This window comes from Puma concolor, chromosome C2 (assembly GCF_028749965.1).
Source record: "Puma concolor isolate L17-30 chromosome C2, mPumCon1.1.hap2, whole genome shotgun sequence".
Taxonomy (NCBI): domain Eukaryota; kingdom Metazoa; phylum Chordata; class Mammalia; order Carnivora; family Felidae; genus Puma; species Puma concolor.
In genome coordinates, this window is record NC_141675.1 from 48,971,441 (window position 1) to 48,992,645 (window position 21,205).

Here is a 21,205-nt window from a genome sequence, read left to right on the forward strand (position 1 = left end):
AAAAACTATTCTGTGAATATAAAAACGCTTAGCCTTTTATCTGTATCTTTCTTACCAATGGAATGACAAAAGGATCTTTGAAGCTGAGACTAGCAGCAATGGTGAGTACTGGGTCTAAACAACAGAAAAGAGCTCCAAAAAGAATCATTTTTCCAATGTGTGGCTCAACTGGTAATCGTGCTAAGTGGACTCCAAGGGGTGTCAATTCTTCTTGTTTATCCAAAGCATTCTGTAAAGCACGGATTTATGTTTAAAATCAACACTGTAAAGCATCCTATTCAAAGCTATTTTAGTTTGCTTTAAAATAAACAACAGGAGAGTTCTCACTCTTAGACCCAAATGCTTTAATATTGTTCGATGCTGTTTTCTTCACCACAACAGAATTTCTGAAGTCAGCAAAGGTTAGAAACTTACATTAAAATAGACAAAATATCCACAACCTGGCCCTACTCTAAATGTTAGGAGAGAAATAAGAGAAATACCACATTAGCAAACTTTCAATCAAATAAAATCACCCCCTGGTGTTGTGGGACAAAATAAAACAAAGAAAGAAACAACTATTATATATTCGAAATATATAATGCAAAGCTTTGATTCTGGTAGTTTAAGAGACATCAGACAGGAAGGCAAGAAATAATGGGCATATCCAGAACACTGAAAACGGGGGGTGGGCTACTGCTCTGATTACCTAGGTAATTTGGTCCAATTGTCCCACTGAATATAGTTAGGAAAGCTACTTGAAGACACTGAGGAGTTAAAAAAGAAGTATAAAAATTTTAAGTATAGAATTTGGAGAATAACAGAAGTCCAGGGAGGTGAGCCCAGAACTGGTGCTTCTTTTCCTGGCAGAAGCAACATAAATCTTCGCTGGAGAAAGTTATCATCATCTTAGGTTTCAAATTTTTATCTACAAAGAGCACTATAAATGCAATGTCCAGTACACAAATAAAATAACTAGGTACACAAAAAGATATCAACAAAAAATAAAAACCATAACCCGTATGTATCCCATCAGAAAAGACTTCTACTAAACATTTATGGTGGAAATAACCTTAATCTTACAAAAAATTCTTTCAGAGAACAGAAAAACAAAAAAAATATATAATGCTCCCTACTTGTTTTTTTGTACCTGGCATAATCTTGGTAACAAACTGGACAGGGACATTTGGAGAAAGGAAAACTACTAAATAAACTTATGCATGAGAAACCACAGGGAGGAAAAAAAAAAAAAGGCAAATTGAATCCCAGCAAGTTAGATTTGTTTCAGGAATGAAAGTTGGTTTAACATTTGAAAAAAAAAAATCAATGTAATCCAATACACAGCAAATTAAACAAGAAAAAACCCACATCATAATCTCATGAGAGGCAGAAAAGGGATTTGACAAAATCAATTATCCATGCACAATAAAAATCTTTTAGCAAATCAGAAACTTCCTTAATTTGACAGTTTCCATGAAAAAAATCTTCAACAAATACACTCAACAAATTGTTGACAGCTTTCCCTCTGAGAAAAAGAACACAAGAATGTACACTATCATAACACTTCTGCTCAAGATTGTACTATGGGTCCTAGATGATTGGAAAGGGATAAACAGAACTATTTATAGGGCCCCTAGGTGGCTTAATGGGTTAAGTGTCTGACTCCTGATTTCAATTCAAGTCATGATCTCATGATTTCGGTTTGCAAAATGGGAGCCCTGTGCTTGGGTCCGCACTGACAGCAAGGAGTCTGCTTGGGATTCTCTGCCCCTTCCCCAACCAACCATCAACAAAACTAAAAAGCAACCTACAGAATGGGAGAAAATAACTGGAAATGACATATCTGATAGAGGGTTAGTATTCAAAATATATAAAGAACTTATAAAACTCAACACCCTAAAAATGAATAATCTGATTAAAAATGGGCAGAAGACATGAACAGACATTTTTCCAAAAAATATAGATGGCTAACAGACACATGAAAAGATGCTCATCACTTGTCATTAAGGAAATACAAATAGAAACCACAATGAGATATCACCTCATGCTTATCAGAATGGCTAAAATCAACACAAGAAACAAAAGGTGTTGGCGAAGATGTGGAGAAAGGGGAACCCTAATGATGCACTGTTGGTGGGAACCCAAACTGGTGTATCCACCGTGGAAAACAGCATGGCCATTCTTCAAAAAGTTAGAAATAGAATTACCTTACAATCCAGCAACTGCACTACCAGGTATTCGCTCCAAGAATACAAAAATACCAATTCAAAGGGATACATGCACCCCAAATGTTTACAGCAGCACTGTCTACAATAGTTAAACTATAAAAGCAGCCCAAGTGTCCACCAACTGATGAATGGATAAAGAAGATGTGGCATGCATATATATATATATATATATATATATATATATATATATATATATACACACACACACACATATATATATATATATATAATGGAATATTACTCAACTATAAAAAAGAATGAAATCTTGACATTTCCAAAGATGTGGAATATCATGCTAAGTGAAATAAGTCATTCAGAGAAAGACAAACACCTAATAATTTAACTCATACATAAAATTTAAGAAACCAAAGAGCATACAGAAAAACAAAAACAAAAACAAAAACAAAAAAATCCCAGAGAGGCAAACCAAGAAACAGACTCTTAATTACAGAGAACAGATGGTTACCAGAGGGGAGATGGGTGGGGAGATGGGTTAAACAGGTGATGGCGATAAGGAATGCACTTGTGATGAGCACTGGGTGTCTTAAGGAAGCATCAAATCACTATATGGTACACCTGAAACTAATACTACACTGTATTTTAACTGGAATTTAAATACAAACTTTAAAAAAGCTTTGGAATCTACTGTTGGGAGAAGGATTTGCTGGCCTTTTCATGATGGAGAAGGATTTGCATGGCCGTTTCAAGCAAACGGCTAAGTAAAGACTGGCTCTTAAATTCAGTTGGGAGAGAAGAAGCCACCCACTTGGGCTTCAGAGTCCAACTGTTCTCTGGTCATCCATCTCTACCATCAACAGTAAGTTGATTCTCTGATTGCCACCTAGCTCTATTCTATTAGACGAAATAGCAGCAAAGCTCTATTCTACTAGATAAAAGCCTAGGTGGGAAGACAGGTTAGCAGTAAAACTGTACTACTTCCTAAAGTACCAGGAACCTCACTAAACCTAATACAAATTCCAACAAAGACAGATAATTAACAATGCTTTTTCATTTAAATAACTCACATTAAAAGCTACTACAGTGTTCTGATGTAGGTCAAATTCTCAAAATTACCTGTATAAATGGCTTAAATAAAAATGAAATATATAAAGTACATCTTCAGAAACCTCTAACCCCACATGAATCAACAGAATTTTAGCAATGACAAAAATGTTCTATGTGCAATGTGACTAGAGATGCTGAATTTGTAATTTACTTCAAAATTCAAATTTAAATAGTCACATGTGACCAGTGGCTGCCTTATTGGAGAGGACAGCTTGAACCACTTTTTCTCTTCTCTGAGCATTACCTCACAGCGCCCTTCTCCTCACTCTGGGTACTAATTCATAGCCAGTCCTGTGACTCTTCTCAATACGGTCTTGTGCAGGGATGGCTACCAACTAAGTAGTCACTTGTTAAGTCACTGAAACTAGTTTCTCAAAACAATGATGTCACAGAAAGAAACTAAAGCAGAACAAAACAAACAAAAAAAAAAAAAAATTAAGACCAAATGTCAGGCAGGGGGATATAAAGCTCACTAGTATTCTTTCAAAAATACAAGAACTGCCTTCATAAGATGTCCACAGTCATTAAATTATTTGGATTTGAGAAAAGCTCTGAAACATTATGGTAATCAGAAGAATCTAAGATACCAACCAAATTCATCTGAAGAATGCAAATGAAGACAAAGACCAGTAAACTGAAAGATATAAAATTTTATCTAGTTTTTTTTTTTTTATGTTTATTTTTGAGAGAGACAGATAAAGTATGAGTGGGGAAGGGGCAAAGACAGAGAGAGGGAGGGAGACACAAAATCTGAAACAGGCTCCAGGCTCCGAGCTGTCAGCACAGAGAACAATGCGGGGCTTGAAATCCAGAACAGCGAGATCATGACCTAGGCTGAAGTCGGACGCTTAACCGAATGAGCCACCCGGGCGCCCCCAAAATTTTATCTAGTTTTAAAACAAGCCTACAATGAAAAAAATTGTGTGGAAAGGACCCAGAATAATAAGACCATCACAAAGGTATCATTTTATAACTTTCTAATTCATGTTTCATATACCAAGCCAAAGAGTAAATCAAATTTGGCACTGTGTATTCATTGATCTACTTCATAGTAATGAGAGTAAATTTTTTAATCAGGTGGCTTACATGCTCTAACATTATAAATCTAACTTAACATTTTGAAAAATAAAATAAAATTTACCAGTTCCATCAGGTGTTTTATGGAGAGTGACACCGCTTCATCTGATGGTGGATCCATTAACCTACTCAGAAAATAAGCAATTCCACCTAGCCTTAAAATCTGGGGGAAGACAAATATAATTAAACATATATCATATACTGACATTAACAGTTTAGTCATGCCTGTGTCAGTCAATTAATAAAGCATCAAACTTATACACGATTTTCACATTACTACTTTCTATCACCCACCAGCTTTATATTAATGAGAAAAGTAGCTGGTTAAAATCTCAACAAATAGGTTAATTTACCAATCATTTTCAAAATAAAAAGGTTGTTTCTATCAAAATACATATAAAATGCCAAAAAATGGTGAGTGGTTTATCAGACGGACAGCACCTTAAGATGTAGTAACAGTACTTGTAGCTAATATTTATTTACTGAACACTTACTCACTACATGCCAGGCAATGTTCTAAAGAATTCTATATAAGCTTTATTTAAATAACTTGCCACTAGCTTGTCAGGGGAGTTAGGATTCAAACACAGGCAGCATGATCCTAGAGCAGTACATGATAAAATGTGTTTAATAAACATTTGAAGGAAGTTTAAAGACAGTTTACTAAAACACACACACACACACACACACACACACACACACATGCAAGATAACAATTCTTCACAGATTAATATACTACTTTCTTCTATACAAATGTTGAAAATTAGAACCCCACTCTCCATTTAGTTTCTTAACTCTCCCACCTAATTTACCTTTATTTGTAAACAAAGCTCTTCCAGAGGAGTTCTCAAAATTTCTGGCAGTTGATAGTCATCCAGAAGGCTTGCTCTAAGACCATTATATAGATGATAGCAATGACCAGGCTGCACTCTTAAAAAACAAATAAATAAAAGGAACATTACCAATGACTTTTTAGAACTCCAGAGAAAATAGCAGGCAGGGAAAATAGCCCATATCTGTATCATATGAACTACACCATAACTAACTTAATTTTTTTTAATTTATAAAAACTATAAAAGTATAAAAACATAACTAACTTAATTTTTTTTCATTTTTATTAATCATACATTCCTTCTCCCCATGTATCTGAGTAACAGTATCTAGATCCATTATCCCTATGTTCTAGTTTTAAGAAAGAGATGACTTCCTCCCCGCACCAATAATTTGGTTCCTTTTTACTAACTTACAGATTCCAGAATGCTGTGCTTAATAACTGTTTACTGAGGTCTACCCTCTATATGCCTTGTGAGCATTTTATGTAATAATCCTAGCATTATGTTAACCTGTCTATATTATTTAAAATCTTTTAAGTATGTGCTATTTAGTGAGCTCTCAGAGGGATTTTGGAAATGTTTTAGTTGCTGAATTTTTCTTTAGTGATATAAATGGACAGTGTTAAGGACAGACATGTAGAGGTGAGGGTATTCATATATTTTCAAACAGAATAAATATTCCTATGGGCTCTTGCTGCTAAAGGAGGGGGAGGCCCGTTTTCTATAGGAATAAAAATAAATTCTAAAATTCTTAGCTATTTCTGTCACAAGTATACAAAGACCCATCATCTATTAATATAACATGCCTGTAAAAACGAAGAATGCTTCCACTGAGGACCATATAATATAGTTTGATCTGGCCTTCAAAGTAATTATTAATCAAATCAGGCTTTGCTAAAGGAATTTATATCTGTGGACCCTACAAGGGGCTATTTTTCATTTGAATTAAACCACTGTAATTCCATAGTTAACTTCTATCAAGCTACTGCAAATGAAAATTTAGATGAAACATAATACTTCGTTTACTTTATTTCTAGAACCGTTTTATGGATCAAACCTAAGGCTAGTATGTTTACTATTCATATAAAAAAGTGTACCACAATGGTGAATACTACTTGAATTAGTATCCAGTGGTATTAAGTCTTCATGAGAAAACCTCAGTCTTAGAGATTATTCTTAAAATAAGCTATCACTTCAGCTCAAGAGCAGCAACTGCATAATCTAATAAACGGCCTACAAATTGCAGTGGGAAAATCTGCAAAGATTATAGCAAGATACAGAGCTTTACTACCTACAAATGTAAAACAAAGTATTGCTGAAATTATCTAACTCTCCTTTCCTTACTTACGCCAGTTATCTGAAGATTAATGGAAATTTTTTCGTACTACCTGTAGGAGGCAAAAGAAAAACTCTCTTCTACAACTTCAGACGTGATTCTACCACTCATATGAGTAAGGGTGTAAAACTTCTAGGAAGTATGTATTAAAATGAATAATAAATGCAATTACTTGTGTTAAAGGCAAATCACTCTTTCTACCATTAAGATAAAGATATTATTTCTTATGCTACCCCCATATCAATGAGAAAACTTCCTTGTGTTTTCATTGGTAACTAATAGTGAAAAACCAGTATAGATGTAAAGTACAGGGTTAGCAGCCCAGACTGGAGCCAGACTGCCCGAGTTCAAGTCCTGACTCTGCTACTTACACAACTGTTTAACTTTTAATTTCTTTATACCATAATTTCCATACCCTTAAAATGGGGGCAATAACCTAGTTCCTAGCATTGTTGTGAAGATTAAGCAAGTTAATATATACAAAGTGTTTAGGAGATAACATGACATTCAAATATTATTACTAGTTATGATTAGTAATTCATGCTTTTTAAAAAATGGAAACAAAATTAAATAGAATAACAAATTAACAAAGAATATTAATTTTAATTAACTAGATTGAAAAATTAAAAATAGAAAACTTGGCAGATATTTTTCCAAAGAAACTATGATTAAAACAACTTACAGACAAAGGTTCCATCTTACCTTCCAGCTCGACCTTTCCTTTGTTTGGCATTAGCTTTACTAACCCACTCAGCAGACATGGTACTGATGTTGTTTTGTGTGTCAAAGTGTGTCTCTTTTATTTTTCCTCCATCTATTACATAAACTACATCATCTATGGTAATGCTGTTTGGAAAACAGATGTATGAAATATTAAAAATACATTAAAAGCACATAACCTCTAACAGGACTACAGATAGGGACTTCAAAGCATTTTTAATTAGTCATATTGATTTTGCAGTTAGGGATTTTCACCACTGTTCCCACATTCACCAACATTACAGGGATCAAGCCCCTTGTTGGGCAGGCAGCATCAGGAGCTGTAGTGGCAGTCAATTCTGCAGATGACATGAGGAATTTTTATTTGCCCATAGTTAAACTTCATAGCTTGCTTGATGACTTTTGTACCTAGCTCTGTGGTCCCAAGTTCCCACATGGTTTAATATCAGCTTCCACAGAAAAATCTGTTTCAATGAGTATACAGACATATTAATGCTTCCAAAGGAATATAAGAAATTTTAAGGCTATTTATAACTAATTACCAAATACGACCCCCAACCAGAAAAAGGCAAAACCAAAATTGACCTCAACTCCCATGATTCCTTAAGATTCCTTAAGAAGGTTTTTTTTTTAATGTATATTTTTGAGACAGAGTCACTGTGCAAGCAGGGGAGGTGCAGAGAGAGAGAGAGAGAGAGAGAGAGAGAGAGAGAGAGAGACACAGAATTTGAGGTAGGCTCCAGGCTCTGAGCTGTCAGCACAGAGCCCATTGCAGGGCTCAAACTCACCAACTGTGAGATCATGACTTGGGCTGAAGTTGGACACTTAACCAACTGAGCCACCAGGCACCCCAAGAAGGCTTTTTAAAAAACACTTAGAAAGGCTAATCCATTATAGGATTAGAAAGCAAACAAAAGCCTCTGCCCAACACCATGACTAAATTAATTTTAAAGACATTATGAAGTATCTTTTAGAAAGAGAAGTGTATAAGGTATGCTAATTTATGGGGCTCAAAACTCATAATCATCAGTAGTTGATATTTAAAACAATTTTTACCTAGTCTCTGCAATATTGGTAGCAATTACTATTTTCCGAACACCAGGAGGAGTTCTTTTAAATACCTGTAAGAATCAATACATCAAAACCTCAAAAGCACATTAATTTCTAAGACATCATTCTTCCAATCAGAATTACTTCAGATACTGTTCCTTTTCAACATTGCGTTCATTCCTTCACATATGCATCTAACATTTGTACACATACTTATAGGTACACATCATTTTCAATTAAACTATCATTTTCGTTAAACCAAACAAAATCTCCCAGATTTTAGAATGAACCTTATCACAAACTAAATTTCAAATGAAATAGGATTACTTAAATTTACAGAATGTTTTTTAACAAGAACTGTAAAGCAAAATGTTTTTTTGTGTATCAAACTCTTGAGAGAGAGAGAGTTCAGTTTAACAATAAGAATTACGAATGATCCAAAACTCTAAGGGTAAGGGACACCAACCACCCAGGCAGATGCCAAACTCAGAATGGACAGCAGTGGGCTGTACCACTACATACAAGTTTTTGAAGTCAAACTAAAAAAAAAAAAAAAAAATCTTCAATGGTATCCTTCAGAAAGCCACCTGAGTAAAAGGAAAACGTGTGGTCAAGTACCACTTGGCTATAATGCAAAGAAATACATACATTTATCTCTTCATTTACATCAAAGGTAATCAACAGAAAATATAATTTCTAATGTAGTCATATAATTTCTAGCAAAGGAATACACAGTTTACAATTAGAGTGTCAGAGTGGAAGTACTCTTCTGTCTGGTCTTTGGAACTAAGAGTCCTTCACCCCTTGTCTTCACTTAGGTATGCACTCTAATTGGGTTGGCTGAGGCTTACTCAGGATTAAAGAATCAGCAGAAAAGATATTAAAAGAGCCTCAGTAAGAAATGTCTTGAGATTTTTCTCACAAAAGGAGGGGAAAAAGTACGAGAGAGAGAGAGAGAGAGAGAGAGAGAGAGAGAGAGAGAGACAGACTTTCTTCTGAGCCATCTCCTTTTATCAGGGCCTGCAAACACTGCAGTCCAGAAAACTATCTTGTCTTTGAGAATGCAGTGTTGATCCTAACGAGGGACATGCCTGAACCTGACAAGAGAGAAAACATTCAAAACCATAATAATATATTATTGATAAAACAGGAAATCTCATACCTACAAATAGATTAATTGTTAAATCAAAATCTCAAACATCAAGCTGTAGTATGTCATAGATAACTGCAACCCAAACAAGTTACTGGTGAAACCAGTCTATAAACTTTTCCCTAATGCTGACAAAACTAATTTGTTAATTACACTCAATTACTCGAGTTTTTGTGCAATTATCCCCTGAAGACTCATTTGCAAAGTTCTTAAAGAAGTGATTTTTATATGGATTACTACTTGAAAATACACCTTCAAAAAAAATAAAAGAAAATAAAAGATAATAAGCAGTCCTTAATCTGAAGCTTGCCTCAATCTGAAAGACAGAGGATGAATAAATCTAACAACATACCTGTGTCTGGTTAACCGTAGGCATCAGTGAATGTAAGGGTATAATAATAAACCTGTCTGAAAATTAAAAAAGAAAAGTAAACTTTAAGACAAACAGTTGCAGAAAAGTTCCAGATTAGTTAAGCACATAATTCTTAATTTATATTACTATATATAATTGGAGAAACTTTATTCTTTTTATTTTCTTGTTTTCTTAGTGCTCCAGTAAGTTCCTACTGACATTTTATTCTGTCAATTTATTTCACATTGATAAACATATTCCCCAAATTCCTAAAGAATGCTTAAAAGTTAGGAACAATCTTTTCAAATTATGCTAGAAAACATCATTAGTTCTATTCCCATCAGTTAACTGAACACCAAAAAATTCGCTCTAATATGAATATAAGTTTATAGACTTTGGGTGATCCTCAGTATGTTAATCATATAGATAATAAGTGAATTTTTAGAGCACTTTAATGAAATTCCCATGTCCACTTTTATGTTAAAAAAATAATGAAACAGCACTGGTAAAGTGACCCACATTTTTAAATATAATTTTGTTAGAAATGCAAAATCACATTCCTACTTTTTAAGTTTCAAAATGAAATAGTTCAACCCATTCGTGATTACTAGACAGTAGGGAGAAAGTTTGGTGTAGTTATTAGTGATGGAAATAAGGGAATGTTAAGGAAGCAAGGGTAAACTTCAAGTTTAGCTATGATTACAAAAAAATGCAACCCGACTTAAAGACTTAAATCTCTAGCAAGTATCGAGATGACTCAAGATAACTGTATTCCCCCTGCCAAAAACTATTGTTATTCAAAGGAAATATGATACTCCCCAAATCCTCTGATAAGGGTTACAAATCTTAAAAGGTAGTAAAAAGCTGTCAAGCAATTGACATTGCTAAAAAGATTGCTCTGAATTACTTGTCTCTGTAACACAATATGAAATGCATTAACTCGATCAATACTCAGGCCAAAAATAATTTACTTTGAGTTGGATTAGGCCTTAAGATATAACTTCCATTTTACAAGTATAGGTAAGAAAGGATCAAATGATGATATTATGAAGACTCAGATTCAGACAAATCTAGAAAATCTAGGTAGGTGGACCTAGCCTAGTCTTTTCCACAAATCATTACCATGGGGAAGGTAAGGGGGATATGAAAGTGATTATGTGGAATAAAAGACTTATCTGGCTTACAATTTTCTGTAATTTGAACTAGTAGCTGTGAAAGACACTTTTGGGGGAAAATGGGAAAATCTGATTATAGACTGGATTATTAGATGATGTTAAGAATTAGATAGAAAAATGGTACTATGGTTATATATTATATAGAAAAGTACATTTTTAGAGATGCATATATTTTGAGAGATAATATATGACAGCTGCAATTTATTTTAAAAAGGAAAAAATCAGATCACAAAAATAGTTGCTGCATTGAAGTCATTGGTATATGTTGTTCACTATACGATTCTCTAGTTTTCTCTAAGTTTAAATGTTTCATTACAAGTTAAAAAAAATCAGTAGCCAGGTAAAACAATGAAAGTAAAAACAATTCTGTTAAAGGTAACATAATTGGGGTAAAAAGAGTTTAGACTGCTGATATTGCACAACTACAGTAGTCAGTGGGAACAAAGTCTATACTCTTATGAGAAGAAAAAAATAAGTTGATAAGCATTCGATAAATTGCGTTTCAAAATTCACCTTTAGTCAGTATGGAGTTAGACCAAATTTTTTTGCCCCTTTTAACATGGTCAACAGAGTACAGCCAATTATTAAGGCTAAATTTTAAAACTATAACTTGAGAAAAAACATTCTTGTTAAACTTTGGTAAGATTTCTTTTTAAAAAGAATTGAGCAGGTGGTAAAAGTATAAATTAATACCTCCTTCCTTGAGAATAATTAGAAAATTAATAAAGTCAATTATAATAACCAATATCACAGCATGTAATTGTAGTGTTACATTTTGGTAGATCTTCCTTGTATTTTTCCTGGTAAATATATACACATACTCAACATTTTTTATTTGAAGTAAACTCTACACCCAACATGGGGCTTGAACTCACGACCCTGAGATCAAGAGCTGCATGCTTTACTGATTGAGCCAGCTCAGTGCCCCACACATACTCACATTTTTTAAAACTAAAAGATCACACAGTAGTGTTTTTTTGGGGGGTGGGAGAGACCAACGTTAGAAGGTTCGGCCAAAAAAAGAATCCCAGTTGTTTAAAAAAATAATTCAATTGCATAGTTTAATCACAACTACACTTTTTCTACAGACAAACGTTATCACTGAAAGTAGTTATTTCATTACAGAGAAGCCCTGGTAATCAGATAAAAACATTTTTCAGCTAGAGAACAGTAAATAATTTTAATTACAGAGAATGTTTTGAGGACATTACTACAATGGGATTTAACAAAGAATGAAAAATACTGCTTTACTATTTCAGTCAATACATTTAGATCAAAACATTTTTAGTGTCTTGTAAAAATAAAATGTGTCAAAAGCACTTCAAGAGATTAAGTTTAGAAAATATAATTAGAATTATACAATACTAAATAGAATTTGCTTTGTATTTTACTGATGGGAAGTTAATAATTATTCCTGAAAATGCTCTGGCTGCATTTTATAGGAGAAAAATGGTCCCATTTATTTCTGAGACATAAGAGATTATGTCTCTTAAACATGCTATTTAAGCGTTGGAAGCACCTATAGAATTTTTCAAAACTACAGACGTTCAAGTCACATTCTCAGATTTGGGGTGAGGATGGGGTCTGAGTATCTGAATTTTACAGAAGCACCACTAGTGACTTGTATATTCAGAACTGAGGAACGCTGGGCTAAGGGATAAATTCAACCTTCTTTTCTGCCCAATTAAATGCAGCAGTGAGTGAAAAAACAAACGCAAGTACCAACATCTTAACTTTAAGGGCTCAATATTATTAGGCAAATTTAGAAAAAGAAGTAAAATATTCTCATAATACCAAAATAAAGAACTTCACCATATACCTACCACCTTCATCTTCTGACCTAGAACTTTATTTTTAAAAAAGAAAGAGATCCAACTTTTGAAAAAACCCAACCTGGGCTTAAGACCACCAAGTTCCTACAGTGAGGCAGCCTTAGACTAAGCAACGCTTCTTCAAATAAAAGAAAAAAAAAAAAAACATGCTGCATATGATTTAAGTACTATTCTTAGAATTGTAATAAAATGCATTTCCATAATACCTGATTTAAACATCACTTGTGACATCAAGAGATCATGTAAAGTGCTGATATTGTCCCAGCCTGGTAGGAAGACCAGTATCGCACCATCCTATATGGAGGGGAAATAACCATTACAAAGTATCACGTAACCAAACACACTAAATGTAAACTTCTGTGCACACTTAAACTAGCTTCAGAAGTTTTATTTACTGATTATAACTAAAGGATAGAAGCTCACTCTTTTTAATGTTTATTTATTTTGAGAGAGAGAAAGAGAGAGAAAGCAAGTGAGGGAGGGGCAGAGAAAGAGGGAGAGAGTTCTCTCAAAGCCCAAAGAGGTTCTGTGCTGCCAGTGTGGAGCCCCATGTAGGACTCAATCTCACAAACTGTGAGATCATGACGTGAGCTCAAATCAAGAGTTGGATGCTTAACTGACTGAGCCACCTAGTCATCCTGAAGCTCACTCTTTAAAAATAGGATTTACAACGCAGATATTTCATTTGTTTAGTCTTTTCTTCAAATAGATCAAATGCCTCAATTTTGGTATTCTGAGATTCTTATTTCTAGTGTCAAAACAATTTCTTCCATATGCTACTTGTAAAAAGCATTTAAAAAATTATTCTTCTTTTCTCAGGGTCTTGATATATTAATGAAATTAAAATTACATCACCAAGAAACAAACAAAAAACTAACCTCTTCTTCCAAAACAATGTGTCGGATAAGGGCAGCAATCAAATTCAGATCAACTTTATCATCATCGATCATTTCCAGAACATCTACAGTACTTGCAGAATACCTATCAAAGTTAAATAGGAAGTCATGAAATACCTGATCAAGTTTCCTAAGGTTCAACCTGTTACCTTAAAATCTTAAAATTAATTCAATCAGCAAATGGGAAAACACAATTAACATATAGAAGTATTAGTGGGATAACAATAGTTAGAAACAAATTCAAGAAGACAATCTCTGCTTTTTTGTTTTAGTCATTTAGCCTCTGTGCTCTCAAATTAGATTAAAAACAAGCAAAAAACACGTACCTTTTTCGCAGTTCCCTTACATAATCTGGCCAGCGTTCTTTATAGATTGCTTCTTTTTCTTCTTTTTCTTGTCTGTTTACATGCCCTTGCATGAAACCCCTCTTAAACTGGGACCTGTGTTCTTTTTGTTCTGGAACATATCTAAAATAAATAAAAAAATTCTTAAATAGCTTAAACCTTTTGCAAACTCTCTGGTTTTAGCAAATATCTGTGACTTTTTACTTTCGGGTTTTAAAGAGGATTTTAAAGAACATTTCATTATGCTTTCTAGTGAACGCTACTAAATAGTTTATTAGTAGCTGTTCATTAATATATAAAATCCAACATTTTATATAAAAATCATTTTTCTCTACCAAAGTACATAAAACTTTAGATCATTAGCAGTCAAAATAAAAAAAAATAATTCTACAGTAACTTTTAAGTTTGCTCTAAAAAGTTAACATTACTATTTAATGTAAATATAAATATCACATATAAAATAATAAATGCCTAGTACAAGACTCAGATTTTGAATATATAGGTTTCCAAACCTGAGTGCACATAAGAATCCCAGAGAGCTTATAAAATACAGAATCCTGAGTCCTATCCCTTGTGATTTGGACTCCGTAGGTCTGGTTGGGGTCTGCTAATCTAGGAATTTGAATTAGTGCCCCAGGAAATTGAGAAAATTTATCTATGGACCTCAGACCCACTCATGCTTGAGAACTATTTAATTCTGCTCAGTCTTACAGTCAGAGCCAACTGGCAGAGCCAGAATCTGTATTCAAGTCTCCTATGTGTCAATCCAATACTATATGCCATGACTCCACCACGCCATTAGTGACTGCTAAAAACAGAGGGCGCATCTGCCTAAGAATTCCACCTAACTTAAATGGTTTGAAAGGCATGGGGGTGGGAGGAGACAAAGAAAAGTGAAACTACGCTTTGACCACAAAGCCCCTGGGAATTCACCTAGGGAGAGCATCTAGATGGAAAAGGGGGGTCTGGACCATGGGCTTTAGAGTCAGACAGAACTGATGTCCGTGCTCTGCCACTGACTACCTGTGTAACCTTGGACAAGATATAAACCTCTGCCCTTCGGTTTGCCTATTTGAGATATTATAATACTTATAATAATATTGGCAGGAGAATAAAAGAAAAATGCAGTAAGATAAAGCACAGTGCCTGACACATAGTAGACACCCAAAAAGTGTTAACCCCTTCCCTATTCAGTACCTGTGACCCAGGATTCCCCTAAGTCTTCGATACATATAGAGGCATCAACTTGAGGTAGGGCAACCTGAGACAGAGATTAGTCCTAGTCAGCAGGATGGACCCACAGTTGGCTCCCTTCCCAGCAATTCCAAAAAACAGAGGTAAGCTTCAACGCCCCCCCTCCCCAGCCAAGCGCCCAATGACAACCCTCCATATCATCTTCACCCTGTTTCCTTCCCTTCAGTTCAGCTCTTCTTCTGGGAAGGGACAGATGGGGGCTTCGCCTGAAAACTTCTGTCGAGGGATCACCTTCCTTCAACTCCCCTCTTAGGGCTGACTAGGGGATGACAAGGGCACATACACCCTTCTTTTGCTTCCGAGACTCTTTAGTTCCCTGAACATTCCCTGCCTTCTAAGGAGCTTAAGAAAGTAATTCATCATTAAATAATTTTAGCTTACTGTTCCCTCAAACTTTACTTGCACTACTGTCACCTGTTACTAGAAAATAATTGGTAAACGTGCCACAGTAGGAAGTGAGAGGAATGGTGCAAAGTGGAATTGAAGAGAGAATGCATAATAAAGCTTACTGATGACAAAACCAGAGCACAGACGATTAAGATACCCTCTCTCACTTTTAGTTATGTTCTACCCTCTCTGATATACACACTTCCCTTTTTCCTACCCTGAATTTCACTACTTTCCTCACTTGCCCAGTCTATCCCATGCTAATGAGGTTATACCTCATTCCCAATACATTCTTTACTTCTTCCAGAATGGGTCAGTCATACTTTACAGGACAGCATCTATGTCTTTCTGTCTACATTTAAGCTCTGAGGATAGGTACCAAGTCTTTCCTTGTTTTATGATCAGACCCTAATGCACAGGGCAGGCATGAAGTTTAATAAAAATCTGTTTAAATGTCCACCAAAAAAATTGAACAGACTTTTCTCCATGTAAAACCGACTGTAGGATCTTTGTTTTCACCTTCCCACCATCACTTCCGTTTTCTCACTTAACAAGCAAGCTGTGGAATCTTAAAACACAAGTGTTTCCATATCTGTCCATATATTTATTTGCATGTTTACTATAGGCCAGGCACTGTGCTGTACTCTAGTTATAGAGATGAACAGGACAAAATGCTTGACCTTGGACAAATCTGAAATCTATTGCAAGAGGTAAATATAAAGGTGAAGTACCTGACAATATGGTAAGTATTGTAAGAGATATGATAAACCTGCTACAGGTTGATGAGAAAGCAACCCGCTCTGTGAGAGGGTAAGAAAAAGCTTAACAGACAGTGAAGTTGGAATTTGTTCTCACATAATTAAGTTTATACATAAAGGGTGGAGAAGGGGTCTAAAAGGACAACATAGCATGTAACAAAGCACAAAATCGTGAATGAAAGGGCACTGGCTGGCATATTAGGGAATGGTACATTTAGCATAGGTATGCCAGGAGACACATAAGACTAGAAAAAAAGGATAGAGCCAGATTGTATAGAGCTTTAGGATGACTAACTAGGGAACAGGAACCTGATCCTATGGGCTGTGTTTTCCCAGCCCTTCCCTCAACAAGAAATTCAAATATTAATTGGTATATCCCCTCGGAGAAGACTGTTAGTAGCTAATGGCCAGAGTGTTGAAGGGATCAATAATTTGGGTATACTAGTTGAGGTATTCTGCTACAGGTCATGACAAACATAAAGGTCCTTAAACAAGTTTTTAAAGAAAAATTTCAGGAGGCTTGACAAGGGGGAGAAAGCTCACGTAACCAGATTTTGTAGGAAAATACATGGCACTCTCACATATATGTGAGAGTGAAGACAGTACCAGAAGAGGAACTACTAGCACGGAAGAGATAATAACAACCTTGAGCAGAAAAAACAGAAATGAGAGGGCACATGCAAGGAGAAAGCTCTCAGGGTTTGTACTGTGGGAAAGGTGGGAGTACAGAATGATTTAGACTGAGTTACTAGGCATGTAGAGCAGTTAGCATATCCTGGTAAGGTTTATCAACTGCTTGATAAATATTAGTCTTTGGATTTACAGCTCAGACACTGCGTGGAGGATAGTAACCATTGTAAGGCAAACTTGCAAAAAGAAATTATTTCATTTTAACGTTTTGGTGGAAGCACAGTGGGGAATGAACAGAAGATAATGATTTCAGCTGGAAAAACGTGAGCTTCAAGATACCTGTGGTACTGGAATGCTGCTGAGTAGAGAGTTAGATACCAAATGCAAAGTTCAGGGAAAGCTTCAGAAGCTCCAGCTCTGAGAGCTGTGAAAATACACAACTATGGCCATGGAAACAGGATGGCACAGTGAAACCATGAAAGACTGAAAAAAGGCTAATTAAGAACCCTCAGGGGAAATCTTATGTAAAGGGTAGGCAATGGAAGCCAGCAAAAACTGAAAACTTGGTAGGACAGAGGAGAGGTTCAAGCACTAATAACAAAGGTTCCCAAACTTTGCTGCCCAGGGAGCTTTAAAAAACTGATGCCTGGCTACCAGCCCAGATTTTGTAATGTAATTAAGGTAGGGAGTGTGAATTGGGCATCTGGATTTTAAAGGGCTCCAGGTGATTTTAATGTGCAACCAAGTTTGGGAATCCCTGATTTAAGGAAAAACAATGTTTTAGAAGGTAGTGGTTAAAAAAGAGCTTCTGAGATTAAAGTTTAACAGAAAAAAAAAAGGTGGCATTAGTATTTTTAAACCTCTTATTTCCTAATATTTACTTACCTTATTTTTTCAATTATATCTTCCAAAAGATACTCCGCAACCGGAAAAGTAAAACCAGGTATGTGTATCATTGGACAGTTACCTATTATGGCAGACAAGACATAAATCTATACTCAAAATGTTTAAAAAAAAAAAAAAAATTAACAGATTATAAATAGGCCAGTACCTTTCTTAAGTTCAAAGATGGTCCTGGCACTTTTACAATTCTACCCTATTTTTCCATAATGAATTTAATGAAAAGTAGCAGTCTACTCTTCACTTACTACCATTTTACTGCTACCAAACTGTACACACGCATCACGGTTCTACAAAGTAACATAATATATCAAAGAATAGAGCATTTTAAGTTGGACTCATAACTCATTAGTTGGAAGTCTATTTCCTCTCCATCACTAGTCAAGATGGTACCAGCAGAACCCAAGTTTTAGTGAAATCAACTTAAGAAGCACTACTCTTATGGTACCCAGAATCAGGAAAAGAGAAAAAAAAGTAGTTCAAATAAGACCTAGCAAAATATTAAATTGTTACTTATTATTTTAGAAACACTAGGGGCACCTGGGTGGGTCAGTCAGTTAAGCGGCCAACTTCGGCTCAGGTCATGATCTCACAGTCTGTGAGTTCCAGCCCCGCGTCGGGCTCTGTGCTGACAGCTCAGAGCCTGGAGCCTGTTTCAGATTCTGTGTCTCCCTCTCTCTCTGACCCTCCCCTATTCATGCTTTGTCTCTGTGTCAAAAATAAATAAATGTTTAAAAAATTAAAAAAAAAAAAAAAAGAAACACTAGTTAAAAAAAAAAAACACAAAAAACTACCTCTCTTAGTACTGTTACTTAAATGCTACTTATATTTCAGACCATGCAAAATAAGCAGTATACATTGTAAACCAAGGCCAACATAGCATCAAAGGTCAAAAAGTATCTCAGGTGGTCTCACAGCTCTGCCTGTGAATTGCACAAGTTTGAGCAGTTTATTCAATGTTAGGTCTGGACCATGCATCAAAACAACAACAAACAAACAAAACAATACAAGCAACTAATTTCACACGTCTTTAAGCTTCCATTTTAACTATTCACCCTTACCCCACCCCCCACCATTTTCCTCTCCTTCTCCTGCAACTGGAAGCAAAAAAGATAAGCATATTTTTTAAAAAATGTACTCTACAGCTAGTCAAATTTTGTTTCAAATCCTTTCAACTCTTTTTTTAAATATTTACTTATTTTTGAGAGACAGCGAGCGAGCTGGGGAGGGGTAGAGAGAAACAGGGAGACACAGAATCCAAAGCAGGCTCCAGGCTCTGAGCTGTCAGCACAAGAGCCCAATGCAGGGCTCGAACTCATGAACCATGAGATCATGACCTGAGCTGAAGGTGAATTCAGACGCTTAACCGACTGAGCCACCCGGGCACCCCTCAACCCTCTCTTAATTATGCAACCATTACAAGGCATACTGGAAAGACACATCGGCAAAAATAGGAATACTAGCACCTACCTCACGAGGTGTTAAGATGATAAAGTGCCAAATACAGTACACCTGGCACACTGAAGGTGTTCCAGAAGTGGCCATGAGTACTATTAGTATTAGCAAGCTGCCACTCTAGCCTGTGACAGTACATGAAAACCACAGAACAATCACAAAAAAAATGTTCAAAAAATTATTCAAACCTGCGGTTTGAACTCATTGATGCCACCTTAATTACCTGATGGTGGCACCAAAAACCTACATGTCTTCACTGTAACACAGATGATGCCACCTTTCAAAAATAGGCTCAATTCTCTAATCTATGAGATTAGAAGCTAGGAGAATATTTACTAAACATTTATTTTAAGTACCTGGTACCTAGAAATGTATTAGACATTTTTTGATTTTTTTTTTTTAATTTTTTTAATTTTATTAACTCTAAATTCAGTGGCTTTGTGATAACTTCCTAAAGCAATAATCATAAAATTTACTCACCAAAATATTCTGAAAATTTCTCAGCATTCAATGTTGCACTCATTAATATGACTTTCAGGTCAGGTCGAAAATTGAGAAGATCTTTAATAACAGTCATTAAAACATCTGACTGTAGGTTTCTCTCATGGATTTCATCAAGCACAATATGACTAACACTGGACAAACGCCTAAAGCAAAAGTGTGAAGTATGAAACTTAGTACAAAATTCAAAAACGGAACCATTCTACTTCAACAATTAGTAAAATCCAATTTAATACTGACATCTTTTGCTAATGTCTAACTAACTAACTGTCTGTCCTGAAGTGAAACATACTCACGAGTCTGACTGCAGCCACTGAAGGATAATTCCTGTTGTACAGTATAAGATAGAACCCTGCTTCCTTGGCAACCGACTGTGAATGAAAGACAGGAGATGAGTTTTGGTTTTAGTGTCTTTACTAAACAAATTACTAAGTACCACAAAAGTTTAAAAGAAAATCTTCACAATTAACTTTTTGGTTATAGGAATGCTTACTGCAACAGAGTAATGGGAAATACTACATTCAAGTTCACTATACATTATTTTCACTGTCAGGATACATCAATGATGTCTTTTTAAAGGCATAACCATTAACATTCAGAAAACAACACTTAGGGGCCTAAATTTCTGTTCAGTGACTGAAAAATCAGTTCATTTAAAAAGCTAAATGGAATCTTGAGCTCCAGAAAAGGACTACAGATATACGGTAAGTTAAAGATACCAAAATCAATAAAGTCAATGGGGGGGGGGGGGGGGGGGGGGAAGGGATGGCAGTGGATGGTGGTACCAAAAGATACAAAGACAGCAACTCCTTTCAAGTGCAGTGATGATCTACTAATGTATATCCAGATAAGTTATTTCTCTAGTCATTTAATAATATAAAAGCACACTTTAAAAAAAAGACAATCCAAACAGGAGTTTGTAGTTTGCAAGCTTCCTATGCTGCAGTTACTTTAAATGTTAATTTTAATAGTAATCAACATAAAAATAGGGGGAAATCTTTCTTTTGAATCTCTAACTTCAAAGTTTCACTAAAATCTACCTGTATACAAGAGGTGAACATTCTTTACCTCTGGAGACGAATCTGGTATCCGGTACTATTACCATTGCCACAAGATTCGGCCCTTTCTGCGGCCACTCTCTCTGCAACCTTTAATCAAAATAAAAGACATTTACAAAGAAAATAGGATTTCCTTTAGGACAAATACCTTGAACTTCCATAAAATCTGGGATTTCTAAAAAAATGTTCATCAGATTTTTAGGAGTTAAAAAAAGAGACAGATAC

General features: G+C 35.3%; 1 protein-coding gene across 1 annotated transcript in view; it reads right to left on the reverse strand.

The window, feature by feature from the left end:
- DHX36 (DEAH-box helicase 36) overlaps positions 1 to 21,205 on the reverse strand; it is a 51,245-nt gene that overhangs the window by 14,034 nt on the left and 16,006 nt on the right. Inside the window, exons 6-18 of the mRNA XM_025912901.2 lie at positions 20,991 to 21,070; positions 20,219 to 20,293; positions 19,902 to 20,068; positions 17,952 to 18,033; positions 14,020 to 14,160; positions 13,676 to 13,778; positions 13,004 to 13,091; positions 9,791 to 9,846; positions 8,295 to 8,359; positions 7,221 to 7,364; positions 5,162 to 5,279; positions 4,414 to 4,512; positions 56 to 229 (exon numbers count right to left, since the gene is read on the reverse strand). Of these exons, the coding sequence (XP_025768686.1) occupies positions 56 to 229; positions 4,414 to 4,512; positions 5,162 to 5,279; positions 7,221 to 7,364; positions 8,295 to 8,359; positions 9,791 to 9,846; positions 13,004 to 13,091; positions 13,676 to 13,778; positions 14,020 to 14,160; positions 17,952 to 18,033; positions 19,902 to 20,068; positions 20,219 to 20,293; positions 20,991 to 21,070 (1,392 nt within the window). The remainder of the gene's footprint in view (positions 1 to 55; positions 230 to 4,413; positions 4,513 to 5,161; positions 5,280 to 7,220; positions 7,365 to 8,294; positions 8,360 to 9,790; positions 9,847 to 13,003; positions 13,092 to 13,675; positions 13,779 to 14,019; positions 14,161 to 17,951; positions 18,034 to 19,901; positions 20,069 to 20,218; positions 20,294 to 20,990; positions 21,071 to 21,205) is intronic.